General features: G+C 37.9%; 1 protein-coding gene across 4 annotated transcripts in view; it reads left to right on the top strand.

The window, feature by feature from the left end:
* limk1a (LIM domain kinase 1a) overlaps nt 1-15,842 on the top strand; it is a 116,407-nt gene that overhangs the window by 89,100 nt on the left and 11,465 nt on the right. For all 4 annotated transcript variants that reach the window (XM_039756958.1, XM_039756957.1, XM_039756960.1 and 1 more), the window contains 6 exons: nt 8,585-8,791; nt 9,138-9,243; nt 9,573-9,763; nt 14,355-14,541; nt 15,040-15,126; nt 15,410-15,541. In XM_039756958.1, the coding sequence (XP_039612892.1) occupies nt 8,585-8,791; nt 9,138-9,243; nt 9,573-9,763; nt 14,355-14,541; nt 15,040-15,126; nt 15,410-15,541 (910 nt within the window). The remainder of the gene's footprint in view (nt 1-8,584; nt 8,792-9,137; nt 9,244-9,572; nt 9,764-14,354; nt 14,542-15,039; nt 15,127-15,409; nt 15,542-15,842) is intronic.

Here is a 15,842-nt window from a genome sequence, read left to right as displayed (position 1 = left end):
CCGTCCAGCCACCGCTTGCAGTGTCCCCAGGTTGAAGGTGACGGAGCGGCAGTTAATGAGGCACATGCGTCACAGCTGCGGCCCCATTCGTAAGTCGTAGGTCGGATGTCCGTAACTTGGAGACTACCTGTACATCAAACTATTAAAAGCTGTTTTCTTGCTCACTTTAGTTATCCTGACTACTTCTCACTAAGAAATACGAAATCTCCATATTAAAAATATTTAACAAGTGGAAAGTGTAAAATTTGTCTGCACATCAAGGGGATCATGATTTGTCTTACGGTTGGTTAAAATCCAGGTGATCACTGTGCAATTCCCATACATTGTGATATGTATGTTCTGGGTTTATCCTGGATTTTGATTCACTGGGGGGCAGTTTCTGTTTGTTTTTAAGTAGACTAAGTGGTGAGAACGTTATTTTCAGTTAACAGTATTGTTTCTCTAATCAGGTAACCACAACAGTCAGGACTGTCATGTTACTGTATGTGACATGTAAATGAGACTCCTTTTCCTTCATCTCTCAGTGGATAATACAACTTTGTCATTCTTTATAGCAATAGTTAGTCTTTCTCTCAAGTAGTCCCTAGCAGTGGGATTATAATTTAGGTTTTTCACTTCAGCTCTGAACTAACATCTTGTTCCATGGGTGTTAGTGAACCTCTTGTAGTTTGATGTCATGGCTTTGAGCCTTGCCTGTATTGGACCTCATCTCAGTTGTTATATTTTTTTTTAATAATTAACTGGTACTTCAGTGCCCACAGAAATCTCTTTGCACTTCAGTGTTTCAGCATTGCCTGTTTTGTACACAGTTGGACTTGAGCTGTAGCGCAGGTGTTATAATTCCCCCAAAGTAGCCTCTGTCCACATCGCACCCACTCCCAAACAGTCAGTTGAGTGATGGTGCTTTGTAGTGCTCACCATTTCATGGGGCCCACCAACCTCAGTTATTGCTCATGTGTCTTACCTTCGTGGCAATTCATGGGGGACAACCATACCACCGTACCAACCCAACCCCAGTCCTTGTTCATGTAACTTAGCTTTGTGGTGCTAAATGCTTCACAGGGGACCAGACCACCCCCACACTCAGAATGAAAAAAAAAGTTTGGAATCTTCACATATAATGTTCACATATGCTTAGCAATTAAAAAAAAAATAGAGGCAGCATAGGTGACGTCATGTCAGCACTCAAAAAATTTTTAATTTTGGAGCATTTCAGATTTTAGAATTTTAGGGATACTCGACTTTTGTGGTATAACTCAAAAAATCATAAAGTGGAGGGCAATTGAAAAAAATGAGGGAAAAAAATCAATCCAGTAGAGCAGGGGTCCCCAACCTCCGGTAGTGGACAGCGAGAGAACTGCCGGCAATGGAGACTCACTCATTGAAGGGCTACAGCAAAAAGGCTGCCCCTTCATGTGGACACTTTTCAGAACGGTAGGCGGACGGGGCTTTGCAGCGGCGCAGAGAGGAGAGAAAATATAACAACAAAGTATTTTTATGTTTCTGACAGTTTCCCCATATGACACGAGTCTATAGAAATCTCATTACTACGAAGTACATTCACCAGCAGATGCTTTCATTACAACAAAGTGACCTTGAAATGCTTGAATGAATCATCATCAGAGCAGTTAGTTCTGTGGTCGCAGCTCAGTTGTGCACATTTGCACAACAGTCCCCACACAGAAACATTGTAAATTTGTTTTTCTTTCTTTTCTTTTCTTTTCTTTTTTTTTTGCTGTTTTTGTTTTCTGTGATTTTCACTGATGCATTTTGCTTATTGCTTGTCAAACATTTGAAAAACATCCATTGGAATTTAAGTTATTGTCACCCTCCTATAGAAACGGTAGACACGAAAAAACGATAACAGTGTTAATGTGTGTGATGTGCAATCTGTTGGAATGACAAATGCAATGCATATGTCTTTGTTATATGCAAAAAAGAAGAAATATCTCGGGTTGCCAACATATGCGAACTGCCGCATTTGAAGACACAGAAAAAGCCGTTTTTATGTGGTTCAGTGATGCTCATTCAAGAAACATTCCTATTAATGCGGCACTCTTTCAAGAAAATTTGAGGTTTTTAAACTCTCTTGGGACCTCTGTCAACGGGACAACACAATGTGAGCCTGCTGTTGCCCTGCCCCGGTAACGGACAAACAATATTACACAGACGCAGCAATTGCGCTTTGGGATGCACTTCAGTGTGTCGTTCCCGTTGGGTGGGGGGGATCCCAAAAGAGTTCAGAAACCTCACAATATGAAGAAGAGGAAAAGGATGATTTGACTTCTGATTGAAAACTGTGCTGCCCACAACATGCTTCCGCATTTAGATAATGTTCGCGTTGAATTCCTCCCAACCAATTGCATGGCAGCCATTGGATTTGGGTATCATTTGCACCCTGAAAGTGTATCATCGCAAGGAAATGCTGAGAAAAATTCTCGTCAGCATAACGTGTAGACAGGAGGAGATTAAAATAACGCGAAAGAAGCTATTGAAGCTGCTTCCATTTCCAACATCCTATCTTTGTGAGGCAGCATTTTCTGCAGTGACAGCAACCAAAATGAGATTACGGAGTAGATTGAAAATGAGCAACACACTTCGCGTGTCACTGTCTTCCATCTTCCCCAAATGGGATCGTCTGGTTGCAGGTAAACAAGCTCAAGGCTCTCACTGATTCTGCATTATGATAAGCTGTATAATTTCTATTACTAAATTATAACTTAATAATAATAGAAATGTAATGTAAATTGTATATAAAACTGCCCTTTGAACCTGCCCATAATCACCCCACAAACCCCAGCCCGGCAAACCCCTAAGCCCCCCACCCCCAACGGTCTGTGAAAAAAATTGCTTCTGGTAAAGTGGTCCTTGATGTCAAAAAGGTTGGGGACCACTGCAGTAGAGTATTGCAATATTTTTGCTTCATTGTGATACATCATTCATGCTCAGTGGATTGCTTTTTTCTGCATGTTTTTGTGCAGTACAGTATACAGGTATAATAATATATGCAGCAGTGCTAAAATGTGTGGTGCGACATCTGTTGGAATGTAGAAAAAATTACTTTTTTTTGTTGTCTGCTTTTGTAGTAACAAACCGTTTGACAAATGACACAAGACCATTCACTGTGTCTTGTTTGCTTGGTTAACCATTGGTTACTTTTTCCAAAATCTGAATACTTTTAAAAGTTGTTGGGATTTCTGCTTCAACCTCATGACTTGATAATTTGTTCCAGGTTCCTCTGACTGTTCTTGTGAAGAAGTGCTTCCCTTTAATTTCTGACCTCAAGTGCATGATTTACTATAACTAAAAGAAAGAATGTTGACATATTTAACCAGTTCCTTTGATTGTTTTAGAGATAGGACCCTATGCAGCCTTATTAACTTTGTTTTATCGTGAGCTGCAAAGATAAAAGAAGGAAAGTAAAAGGAAAGAACCCCAGCACATGTACTTAATGTGGAATTTATATCAGTATTTGCAAACTGAATACTGCTCACTATGTCTAGCTTGTGTGTGAAAGTTTAACAATGTTTTGTTAAAATGTCAGGCTGTTAAAGTTTAAAAACACAAATTTGTAATTCTTCATATGGTATTTTAAATGTGAAACTTTTACTATAAACATAACTGTCAATTTCATAATGGCCCAGACAGAGATGAATTTAGACAATATGCATCATAGCTGAGTAGTCTCAGTTTTGCTGTGGAGTCGGCTGAGATGCAGTACTGGAAATCCATTTCCATAATTAAAGAATGATTTAAGTGGGATGAATTGAGTTGAGAGTTTCTTCCTAATAGGTGTAATGGGTGGAAATATTTCTGCCTATAGGAATATGATTTTAACATGTGTTCAGTCGAGTAAAAGGGAATCACTCATTGCAATACATTGTAGAAACATAAACATTGAAATATACTTAATTATTTCTCTCTATTATATAAAAAAAAATCCTGGGATGAGATGTGACTTTCTCAGAGAGATACTTTCCCGCGAGGCAAGACTTAGTGCCAAGAGATTTAACCACGCCCGGGGCCGGAAATAAAGGACAAAGAATAGATGACAAAGTAGAATGTCGTAAAGAGGTTCAAAAATGTTGGCATGATACACATGCAGAATAGGTTAGAGATAATGAAAGTACTAAAATTCGAAAGTCTCAAAAAAATGATAGTAAAGGTCGCATTAGTGCAAACAAATGGAAATTATTACTCTGTGAAATAACAGAACATCGAAGAGTAGGTTTCTTCCCAATGAAGAGGCGTATCCGTGAGAATTAAAAGATTTGTTGTTTGTTGAAAGTGAAATCCACATACGTGAGCGGCAAAGACGCAAAGTGCGCAGGCCAGGTGGCTGGCGAGCAAAGCGAGCAGGGGGCAAAGCCCCCTAGTAATATATAATATAAAGATTCAAAATATTATTGTACTGTGACCAAAATATTAATGTCCCTGGAGGTTTCCTGGTATTATTGTGGATGGTGCTGTGATTCAGTGGCTACTGCTGTTACCTTCCTTGCTCAGAGTCCTGTCATCAGTCCTGGGCCTGGGGGCTGCCTGTATAGACTTTGTATTTTCTCCCTGTGCCTGCATGGTTTTTCTTCTGCTACTCAGGTTGATTAACAACTGTAAATTTTCCTAATGTGAGTTAGTGAAATTGAAAATAATTTTAGACATTGTCATTTAAATATAAATAATACCAATTTTAATTTCAGATTTCATATGTAGCCAAATTTGAAACTCAACCCTCCCCCCTGTATTGAAATAAATGCCCAGTAAAAAGCTTTTTCACAAAAATGGGAAGGGGGAGTAAAGGTTTGAATGTTTTTAGGGCAAGGACTGTTTATTAGTTGTAAGAGAGTCTAGCTTGTCCATTCATAACATATTAAATATGAATATGGAGAGTCTGTTAGTCAAAAAACAGTACTGAACACTAGGGGGGCGGCTGAACGCATGCTAAGAAGTGGTTGGATCATCCACTGGCTTGTCGCTGCTGCTGACGAGCTGCATATTCTGCTTTTCGAACTGTGCGTTGATGATTTAAAAGCCTGTACAGCAACTGTCCTTCTGCCGCTTCGCATCTCTGCCGCTTGCGTTGTGAACGGGTGGTGGGGATATTGTTTGGCTGAACGCACGCTAAGGAGTAGCAGTCGGATCATCTGCTGGCTTGCTGCTGCTGGCAAGGTGCGTGTTCTGCTTGTCGTTGTTTTAAGAGCTGGGAGCACATGATGTTTTGGGTCATTGTCCTGTTGCAGCACCCAAGATCGCTTCAGCTTGAGTTGACGAACAGATGGCCGGACATTCTCCTTCAGGATTTTTTGGTAGACAGTAGAATTCATGGTTCCATCTATCACAGCAAGCCTTCCAGGTCCTGAAGCAGCAAAACAACCCCAGACCATCACACTACCACCACCATATTTTACTGTTGGTATGATGTTCTTTTTCTGAAATGCTGTGTTCCTTTTACACCAGATGTAACGGGACATTTACCTTAAAAAAGTTCAACTTTTGTCTCATCAGTCCACAAGGTATTTTCCCAAAAGTCTTGGCAATCATTGAGATGTTTCTTAGCAAAATTGAGACGAGTCCTAATGTTCTTTTTGCTTAACAGTGGTTTGCGTCTTGGAAATCTGCCATGCAGGCCGTTTTTGCCCAGTCTCTTTCTTATGGTGGAGTCGTGAACACTGACCTTAATTAAGGCAAGTGAGGCCTGCAGTTCTTTAGACGTTGTCCTGGGGTCTTTGTGACCTCTCGGATGAGTCGTCTCTGTGCTCTTGGGGTAATTTTGGTCGGCCGGCCACTCCTGGGAAGGTTCACCACTGTTCCATGTTTTTGCCGTTTGTGGATAATGGCTCTCACTGTGGTTCGCTGGAGTTCCAAAGCTTTAGAAATGGCTTTATAACCTTTACCAGACTGATAGATCTCAATTACTTCTGTTCTCATTTGTTCCTGAATTTCTTTGGATCTTGGCATGATGTCTAGCTTTTGAGGTGCTTTTGGTCAACTTCTCTGTGTCAGGCAGCTCCTGTTTAAGTGATTTCTTGATGATTGAAACAGGTGTGGTAGTAATCAGGCCTGGGGGTGGCTACGAAATTGAACTCAGGTGTGATACACCACAGTTAGGTTATTTTTTAACAAGGGGGCAATTACTTTTTCACCCAGGGCCATGTAGGTTTGGATTTTTTTTCTCCCTAAATAATAAAACCATCATTTAAAAACTGCATTTTGTGTTTACTTGTGTTATATTTGACTAATGGTTAAATGTGTTTGATGATCAGAAACATTTTGTGTGACAAACATGCAAAAGAATAAGAAATCAGGAAGGGGGCAAATAATTTTTCACACCACTGTATATATGTGCCAAGCATTTCACAGTTTAACTAAATGTCTTTTACAGATCCCATTTATCTTATTTAAATGTATCCAAAATGTACCCAAGGCAATAAGTGTTGACATCCTGCTCCAGTATCACTAGGCCTTATGTTTTGGGAATGCACTAAATTAACACCAATTTTGTACAAAACTCCTCACGTATTTCTTAAACTGACTCAATGTCTCAATCACTCCTAATCCATTAACAGCGATATTTGGTGGACTCCCAGATGGCATTAAAGTCAGTAGTAATAGACTATACCACACTGCTTGCACGCAGACCTCTCTTGTACAACTAGAAGCATCTCAGCCCACTTTCAAGAACTTGGGAGGAAGAAACATTCTATATTATCTCAAATCAGAAAAAAATAAAATTCAGTATCAGAATACAACCAAAACTTTTTAAAACAAGGCTGGGCCTGTGTGTGACTCCCTTATCCAATAAACTATTTTATCGTGTTTTTAAAAAGTAGTGTTTTTTTCTTGTGTCTCTCTTCTTTTTCTCTTGGGTGGGAGTTAAATGTTATATGTTTAATTGAGTAGCATGCCATTGTAATGTTCTGTTTTTGAATATAATATAAATTAAAAACAAGTTCATTTTTTGCAGCCCTTCTACATACAGGAGACCTATTAAATCATTTTGCACACAGATGGGATTAAGACCTCAAACAGTACAGATCCCACAAGATGTCATATATTCATCATCAACTGTAAAGATCTAATATTCACATAAAGACACCACCAAAGTCAATTGCAGTGTTAACTACTGCTAGTCAAAAGTGATAACAGATTTTTTTTCATTTTGGCAAGTGGTTAGAGGAAGATGTATAAGATACAGATAAACAACACGAAGGCATTACAAGTGCATCTGATAAACATGGCACTGTATGCAGAAGGCACTTTAGCTTGTGCAAACACAATCAACCACATTAGAGATTAGGAATAGTATTGTATGCTAGGACTGGGTGATGTAGCAAAAGAAATAAAACTTCTTTTTTTAGTTTATGAACAATTTTCAGTTTATCTACATATTTTGACAGAACTTTCAACTGTTCATGTGGAGAAAGATACATACTTGTATAAATTATGAGGTGGTCCATATTTTGCAAACTAAAAGTACAGCTGTATCCTTCTTATAAATACAAAAACATGTATTGAGAGATCCACCTGAGAGAGACTGAGAATGTCCCAAAAACTGTTGCAGGGAATTTTAAGTGAATATATAACTTCTCCTGATTGGATTAAAGTTACTTCCAGTTACAAAAATAAGTGTTTTCTCATCGACAAGTTCTTCTGTCCGTAAGAGTTGTCATTCCTTGTGTAATAGCTCTTTGTTCTTGCTTGAGTCCATTTTTGAAAATTGTGGCTCAAGAAGTTTGGAGACAGGCCTTTGGAGAGTCAGCTCAACATTTTATTTACACCTTTGTTATCAGATGAAGTCCAGGCAGATCCTGGTACAAGCTGGAGTTCATTCACTTAGTTTGGAATGCAAGTGGGGAAAGACGCAGCTGGATGTCTACAATCCTGTTAACTCTGCTTTCTTAGCAGGCCTAGTGTGCCACTATAGTCTAGCAGAATGGGCAATGCCCACTATGTCCTACGCCCAGTTGTACATACTGCTAGAATATCCTGTATTATTTAACAATCTCCAACTGCTTGTTTCATAAATAACGCTTCAAAGAGACACATTCATTGTTATCATGATATTATTTAAAAAGTGCCTTCACATTTAAACAGTAAAGTCCCCACAAATGACAAAAAGTCAATCCTCTCACAATGGAACAAATTCACCAATATAATAGGCAACTTACTGCATTTTTATACTTCGATCAAATCTCAGGGTCCCTCTGTTGTGTTAGTTTTACAATGTAAATATGACAGAATAACAATAATACACATGGTATAGTAAGCATAGAAATAGGGAGCCATACTTGCAGTGAATGAGCCCTAAATAGTTTCAATTATAGAAGATCTTTCTGTCATTACACTTCCTTCTGGCTTGCTGTATTATTCAGGGTATTTTGATTGTGTTGTCTTGTATAGAATATTTAGGATATGTAGTGGTCTTAATTAATACTAATCTATTATTTGCATCACTGGTTGCATGTTATTGTTTGTTGTCTTAACTAATCAATACATTAAGCTCACTCTTCACTCTGTATCTTTGCCCATTTAAATAAAAAGTATCATCTGTTGCCCTCTTTAGTAATTGTGTCTTCTCTTCTCATAGTGGGCGCTGTTACTACCAGACAATTGTGACTCCAGTCATAGAACAGATTCTTCCGGATTCACCATGCTCTCGGATTCCTCACACAGTCACTTTGGTATCAATTCCTGCTTCGTCTGATGGAAAACGTGGCTTCTCAGTGTCTGTTGATCAGAGCTGCAGTCCGGGAGGGTGTGGAGTAGATCATAATCGCACAGTACGAGTAAAGGAGTAAGTCGGCATGGATGGAGTGGGGTTACATGAAGCAAGTCTAGATTTAGTGTTGCTAAAACAACAGTTTTGGAAACACACAGCTAGTTTATATCTTACCTTGTATTCTCTCTGGATTCCACATCCTTCAATTAATAAGACAATGTGGAATTATTTAACAAAGGCAAGGAAGTGAGACAGTGTGACTTGACCAGGGAAATTTCAGGGAATCTGTGCCAGAACTGGGTATATCCATCTGTTCAGTCCTAGCTTTAACTACTGTATTACAAGTTCAGCTGTGCAAGTGAGCTTTTCAACACAATATACAGTATTAAACTCTTTGAATGTGTTTTCTTGTTTCTGGCAGAGTTGATCCAGACTGCATCAGCCCTGATGTAAAGAACTCCATTCATGTTGGGGATAGGATTCTTGAGATTAATGGCACTCCAATCAAAAACGTACCACTAGATGAGGTATAAAGATACCATGCAACTATAAATGTACACTGATCCAGAAACTCCTGGGAATGATAAGGAAGGGCGACTTTAGTAGCTTTTCAATACCATGTGTTGTACAAAGAAATCTTTAGTGTTTAGTGTCATAAAATAAAATGGATTTGTGGATAAAAATGCTTCGCTAATAGCCTGGCTCAGTTCCAAAATGTTTGTTTTGAAAAGTACAAGAATCACCATTGAGCCACTAGGCTGTAGTTCATCAGTTGTGTGTGGTTGTTTTTTTTTTATGTCCACGGATTCAAATTTGGCTTTACAATTATAACTCAGTGTTCATATTTTCTCTCCAGATTGACCTGCTTATTCAGGAAACAAGTCGGTTGCTGCAGCTAACAATCGAGCATGATCCCCATAACTCAGATTCAGGATCAGGGGAAGAAGTTGATGGAGTAAGTCCACTTTCTGACCTGTGCAGTCCCATGAGGCCAGTAGAGCGGACACCACGTTCAGACGCTGGAACTATCGGTTCTCGTATGATCACGTAAGATCCTCTTTTCTTGATGTGAAAAAAAATATATCTTGGAAATTATTTTGAGGACAAAATATTTTAATAAGTTAGGTGGGTGTTAATATATGGAGGACTATTTTGGACAATATTAAATAAATGTGCAAATAAAAGTACTGCAAAATTTAAGCATAAATTAATGTGTCACAAAATATTTTTTGTTGGTTATTTATTTAATTTGTCCATAATATTCCTCCAAACACATCATGAAATATGGCTTGATATAAAACTGTCACTTTCACTTGTCAAACACATAACTGTGTTTTGATTGGTGAATTGTCTCCTGTAGATTGCTCATGCCTAATTCAATATGTTAACGAGTGCACGAGAGAGAGAGAGAGAGGGGTTGGGAGTATGCGCTGATAGCGTGTGAGGAACCACCTGGATTGGAACAGTGCAAGAGACTGTAGTAAATAAGGTAGCACAAGAATTAATTTGAAAAATGCTTACTACTGCAGATGAAATGGATTCTGCCAAAGTTATCATGTATGTCAGAGAGAAAATTGAAGATTGACAGCCCATTTAGACTACAATATCAATGAAACTATTTTTGAAAACATTGAAGAACTGGTGCAGCGGATTATGCTATACGCCAGTTCAGGTGATGAAGTTACCTGCAATGGATGCTCCTCAACTGTTTGACATTCCAGCTGAGTCAATAGAACACTTTCTTTCAAGCAGTTTAAAAGTACGACAGATTGCAGATCTACAGTATATGGTGTATCAGAGAAGACAAATGAAAGCAAATGAGCCAGTATGAAATACAGTGAGCAATACAGTGAGCTGCCCTTGTATCAGTTTAGACACTTTGACAAGAAAAGCCAAAAGCAGCGCCAAGTAATATTTTGAACTGAATATTTGAACCTGTTTTAAGAGTCTAAACTCAAGTGCATATTTGCAGCAACTTTTTCAAACAACTTTATAGCTGTGATCAGTGGCAAACATGTCACTTTCTTATCTTATAATAAGAAAATATATATATTCTCACACAGTTAATTATTTGAGATTGGTAGTTTAAACACTACTTAAAAGTAAATATATATGCATGTATTAGTTTCAATCATTAACTGTAACTGTTTTTTTCAGTTTACCAGCTAGACATAATTCTTGAGGTATAATTATAAGTATGGATTATCATTTTAATTATGCAGCACTTATTTCTAACCAATACATCTAATGTATGACACACACAAAAAGTAAACACAATACAAACCTTTAAAGGAGCCACAAGTCTATCTTATGCTCATAAGGTGTTTATCAAGAAGCCTAACATGCTTAACAGGTTTATAAGTAAAATGGACAAATTTAGATTTTAGGCTAAGGAGCCTATTGACTACTAAGGAGCAATTTCAAATTCTTCTTCATCTTCTTCTGAATGAAAATGTAACCTACTGCTTTTAATGCAAGCCTGCTCACCATCCAAACTTGGACAAGCAGTGTTCATTTTAATTAATTAAGAAAATAAAACAGTCTGAACTCCCTAAGGTAGCTTTTCTCAACATTTGTTTAATTGCACAGGAGTCTCCTCAAATTCCTTCTTTCTCAGTTTATTACTCCACTTTCTTTAATGTGAAAACTAATATTCCAGTCTTCTCTCTCCCTCTGGTAAAGTCTGCCTAACTGCTCTGTTTACAGAAAGATGTGTGAAAGCTCAACTACCATAATTCCTCTTGTAAAGGAGCATTGCAACTAAATTATAATAAAGCTTAAAAAAAAGCAGATGCTGCAAACAATAGTTTTTTTGTGATTGGCCAATTTACTGCAAGTCTTTTGTAGTGAAAAATTGGCCGATTTAGATCAGAGCATCACTATTTTGTGTGTAATCGCTGTTTTTATTTTCTGATGGTCCTAACATTGAAGGCACATCTGGAAGACAGATTATGTGTTTTTCTCAGAAGATGGCTTGTTAATACTGGTAGACTAGGAGCTAAATGTTTTTCAGGCTGTGTTGTGTCTCTTAATGGATTCTTTCCCTGTCATGGTTGTGTGTAACATCACATTGTAATTCTGTTTTTGATTCTAAATTAGTTCAGTCAGAGTGTGTGCTGATGTGTGTTTGCAAGTGTTCGACAGTGAAAAGGTGACCCATCCCGGACTGTTTCCTGGTTTGTACTCCATGTTGCTGAATTCAGAGTTCTGTACTTTATATGTGTCACTACATTTTTCATTACATCTGGTCTAGGCTTCTTCTGGCAAGTTGTATAAAACAAGTGAATACTGATCTGCCTCTTGAGATTGCACACATATTCCCAAACAGCATATTCATGTCAGTTTAAGAAGAAAAAAAAAAAAAGCAACGCGATTTTAAAAAGAGACTGTACTACCACAGTTCTAGTTACTTAACTGCATGCTACCCATGTGCTCAACCACTGTCACTAGCTATTATTAAACTACTGAAGAGCAAATGTGCATCATGATACCAGCTGCACCAGGTATACCAGCACAATAAAAATGATTACATAAAGATAACTTTTGTCATAAGCATACCTCAGAAACATGAAAGGTCTGTTTTCTTTGCTGCTTCAAAATGGATGTATTCAGTAAGTTGTATGGCTTTTTATTTCATGTTTGGACTTTGGTATTATTTAGCCTCCTTTTTAAAGCACAATAGCAATTTCATTTTTTTAAAGTATAAATCCTTCACTTTAAAACACAATTTTATGTGACAAAGTAATATTTGATTTTGAAGAAATACTGAAATAATCCTTTAGCCTAATATGAATGTCACACACAGATCTGGGGGTCAGATTTCTAAAACTTGAGTATGCACAAAAAGGCTCAAAATGTGCATACACAGCTTTCCCCGCAAAAGCTGGGATTTATGAAATAAAATCTGACAGGAGGATGTGTTTATATTTATTGCAACTCTGACCCTTATGTATGCAATATTTCAGAGGAAGTGATGACACCCTTGATCAGGAAGGGAAATGCAGCCAAATCAGCTAAATGATGACTCATCCTCTTTAATAAAACCCCTGTGTGTGTCCAGGTGCCCGTGTGTGTGTCTTCTGGTGAAATGCGCATGCGCGGGGCCGCACATGTTCATTCTCTCCCTGTGCATTACCTGTGCAGAGAGAGAGACACACACACAGACACAGGCGCGCGCAAGAGACACACACACACAGAGGTGCAAGAGAGAGAGACACACACACAGGCGCGCACGTACATTGTTGCAATGTTACTTTTCTTGGTTGTTTATTAAATTATGGATTTTTCAAATGTTCATTTTTTCCCTGTGCTTAACACTCATTAAAAAAAAGTGTTTTTAACAAGCGGTTACTAGCACTATAGCGTGAACTCTTGCAGTGTTACTTTTCTCTGCTGTTCAAGGTTTTCTCAGTGTTATTCAATGTTTTTACATTTAGTTTACTATTACGCTGTGCATTCTATGGTATAATTAACTATATTTGTGCTTAAAAACTTAAAAATATATATTTACATACAGTTTATGCGGTCTGGAACGGAATAATTGTATTTACATACAATCCTATGGGGGAAATTACTTCGGTTCACGACCAAATCGGGTTTCGACCAGAGTTTTGGAACGAATTGTGGTCATAAACCGAGGTTCAACTGTATTACTGTCAGAGAAAATTACAGGCATTTTACGGAAATACAAACCAGTATTACTGTGAGGGAAAATTAAAGGCACACAATACAGTGACGCATATTACAGCCACATACAAGGTCCCTTGCCATTTAATATAGACTGCTCCTACTAATGTTTATGCACTACTGCTCAAGCACCCATTATTGTAACGGGCTTAATGTCTAGTGTATATAATAATTCAAATCACTAAACCATTATTATAATGTGCATTGACATGTCAAACATATTAAACCTCAGAAGTGATGAATATGATGTACAGACTGCATTTAGGTACATTTTATGAGGGCCAATGCTGTGTATTTGCACTGAAGAAATCTTTTGTTTTTTCATCAGATTATATCATGTAGAGAACTGACCAGGAGGTCAGGAATATTTCAGGCAAGCTTTACTCTGTCATTTCTGTGTTGCTAGAAGCCATTAACTGACTGTCGAGGCGCTACATTCAGTTTTGGTATGGTGTGGGTGTACATGCATAAAACATAATATGTTTTTGCCAACATTTAAGGGCAGTTGCAGCAATGTCTGATTCTCCTAATGTAAGAGGAGCACTTTAATACACTCATAATGCAATAAGGGAGCCTAGCAAGAATGATGCAGCTTTTTGTGAACTCTAAGCAATTGCATTCCATTAATGCACAACATCTGTGATGTTAAAATGAGACACCGTGACTCAGTGGTCTGGGTCAACTGATGATTCATTTTTTTGAGGCAAAGTAGCTTAGACAGATGTGAAGGGGAATGTACATGGTAACTGTCTTGTTGTTAGGGTAACTGGCTTAACCTCAGCCAGTGGAAACTTCATATGGACAATGACCCAGCTGGGATTCTGTGTTCTGGACCTGAGAGGTAGCATCACCATAAACTACACCACCTTGCCGCCTGTATTTACTAGAGAAAGTGTTAAAACATAAAAAAAATATATTGAGGAGTTTCCTGTATATGTTTTATTTCACACAGGAGGAGCTGCAGCATTGACAAGTCGCCCTGTGCTAGTAATACAGGCTCTCCTCACTCACAGAAGAAAGATATTGGCCGTTCAGAATCCCTGCGTGTTGTCTCAAGTAGGACACACCGTATTTTCCGTCCTTCAGACCTCATACATGGTGAAGTGCTGGGAAAAGGCTGCTTTGGCCAGGCTATCAAGGTAAAGGATCTTCTTAACTGAGTGAATGTATGCAAAGATTTTACAACAGAACACGATGTAGACCGTCTAGCAAAAGAATTCTTAGATATCCTGTGATTAGCACCTTAACACATAACTAAGCTGTTTTCTAAGAATCCTTCAGCAAAAATTATTAATGCCAATAATGTTAACTACAGTGTTGCCGCATTTTTATTACCTCTGCAAGCTCCAGTATAAAGTGAACTAGGCTGCCTCTTTATCGAAGTGCTGTGCAGAAAGAAGTAAGAGAATGTATTGTATGAATAGCAGCAGACGTACGTCAAATAGAAGAGTGTTATGAAGTACTTCACTGAAGCAAAATTATTTTTGTTGTAAATATAAGGTACCCTTAGCAGTGAGGCAGAGCAGCGTAACACTGAGCCTCATGTTTGTCTAATTTTCTTTATAGAAAAAAAAATAAATGATAAAGCAGGTTTCATAGTATTTGTAGGTATGTTGATTTTTTTTTTTTTTGGTTAGGTCACGCATAAAGAAACTGGGGAAGTAATGGTGATGAAGGAGTTAATTCGTTTTGATGATGAAACTCAGAAGACTTTCCTCAAAGAGGTGAGTGGAAGAAGGGCATTTTGACCAGATGCAGAATGGTAGTGGCTCCACATATACAGTACCTTTACTGGAATATCAGTTCAGATGATATTTCCCAGTAATTTGCTTTCTTTTGTCTCTTATTTCCTCAAGTAAAATCATATGTAGACTGAATTAGTAAAGTTGCTTAGGGTGTATTTTAACAATAACTATTTTTTTCTTGGAAGACTCTGTCTCAAGAGTAATACAAGTGGTGACTGTGTTTAAAATCGCATTTCATTTATTGTGGAATTCACATTTTCAGGTGAAAGTAATGCGCTGTCTGGATCACCCTAATGTACTAAAATTCATCGGAGTTCTTTATAAGGACAAAAGACTTAACTTCATTACAGAGTATATCAAAGGTGGAACACTACGAGACATTATCAAAAAAATGGTGAGTTCCTGTTTCAAAACTGCAAAACAAGCCAAACATGAACCAGAGGTGCAAATAGCAGAATTAAATTCAAGAACTATTGATCAAGTAAAAACTTGAATGAAGTCCAATGTTGATGTTATCCTTTTTATAATGATAAAAGTCCTACTAAATAGTCCACTGGGAAGCAGTACCAAAAGCTTATATCTAGAATGGTATCCTTGTTTTCCTTGAAAAGACACCGAATCAAAAAACATCAAAGTGGACTTTTAAAGATTGTTCATCAGTATCATAGCTGTGTCCTGGTTCAGAGTATGTACTG

Source organism: Polypterus senegalus, chromosome 6 (assembly GCF_016835505.1).
Source record: "Polypterus senegalus isolate Bchr_013 chromosome 6, ASM1683550v1, whole genome shotgun sequence".
NCBI classification, from domain to species: Eukaryota; Metazoa; Chordata; class Cladistia; order Polypteriformes; family Polypteridae; genus Polypterus; species Polypterus senegalus.
The sequence above is the reverse complement of the archived record's forward strand: the minus strand, read 5'-3'. Positions and strand labels throughout refer to the sequence as shown.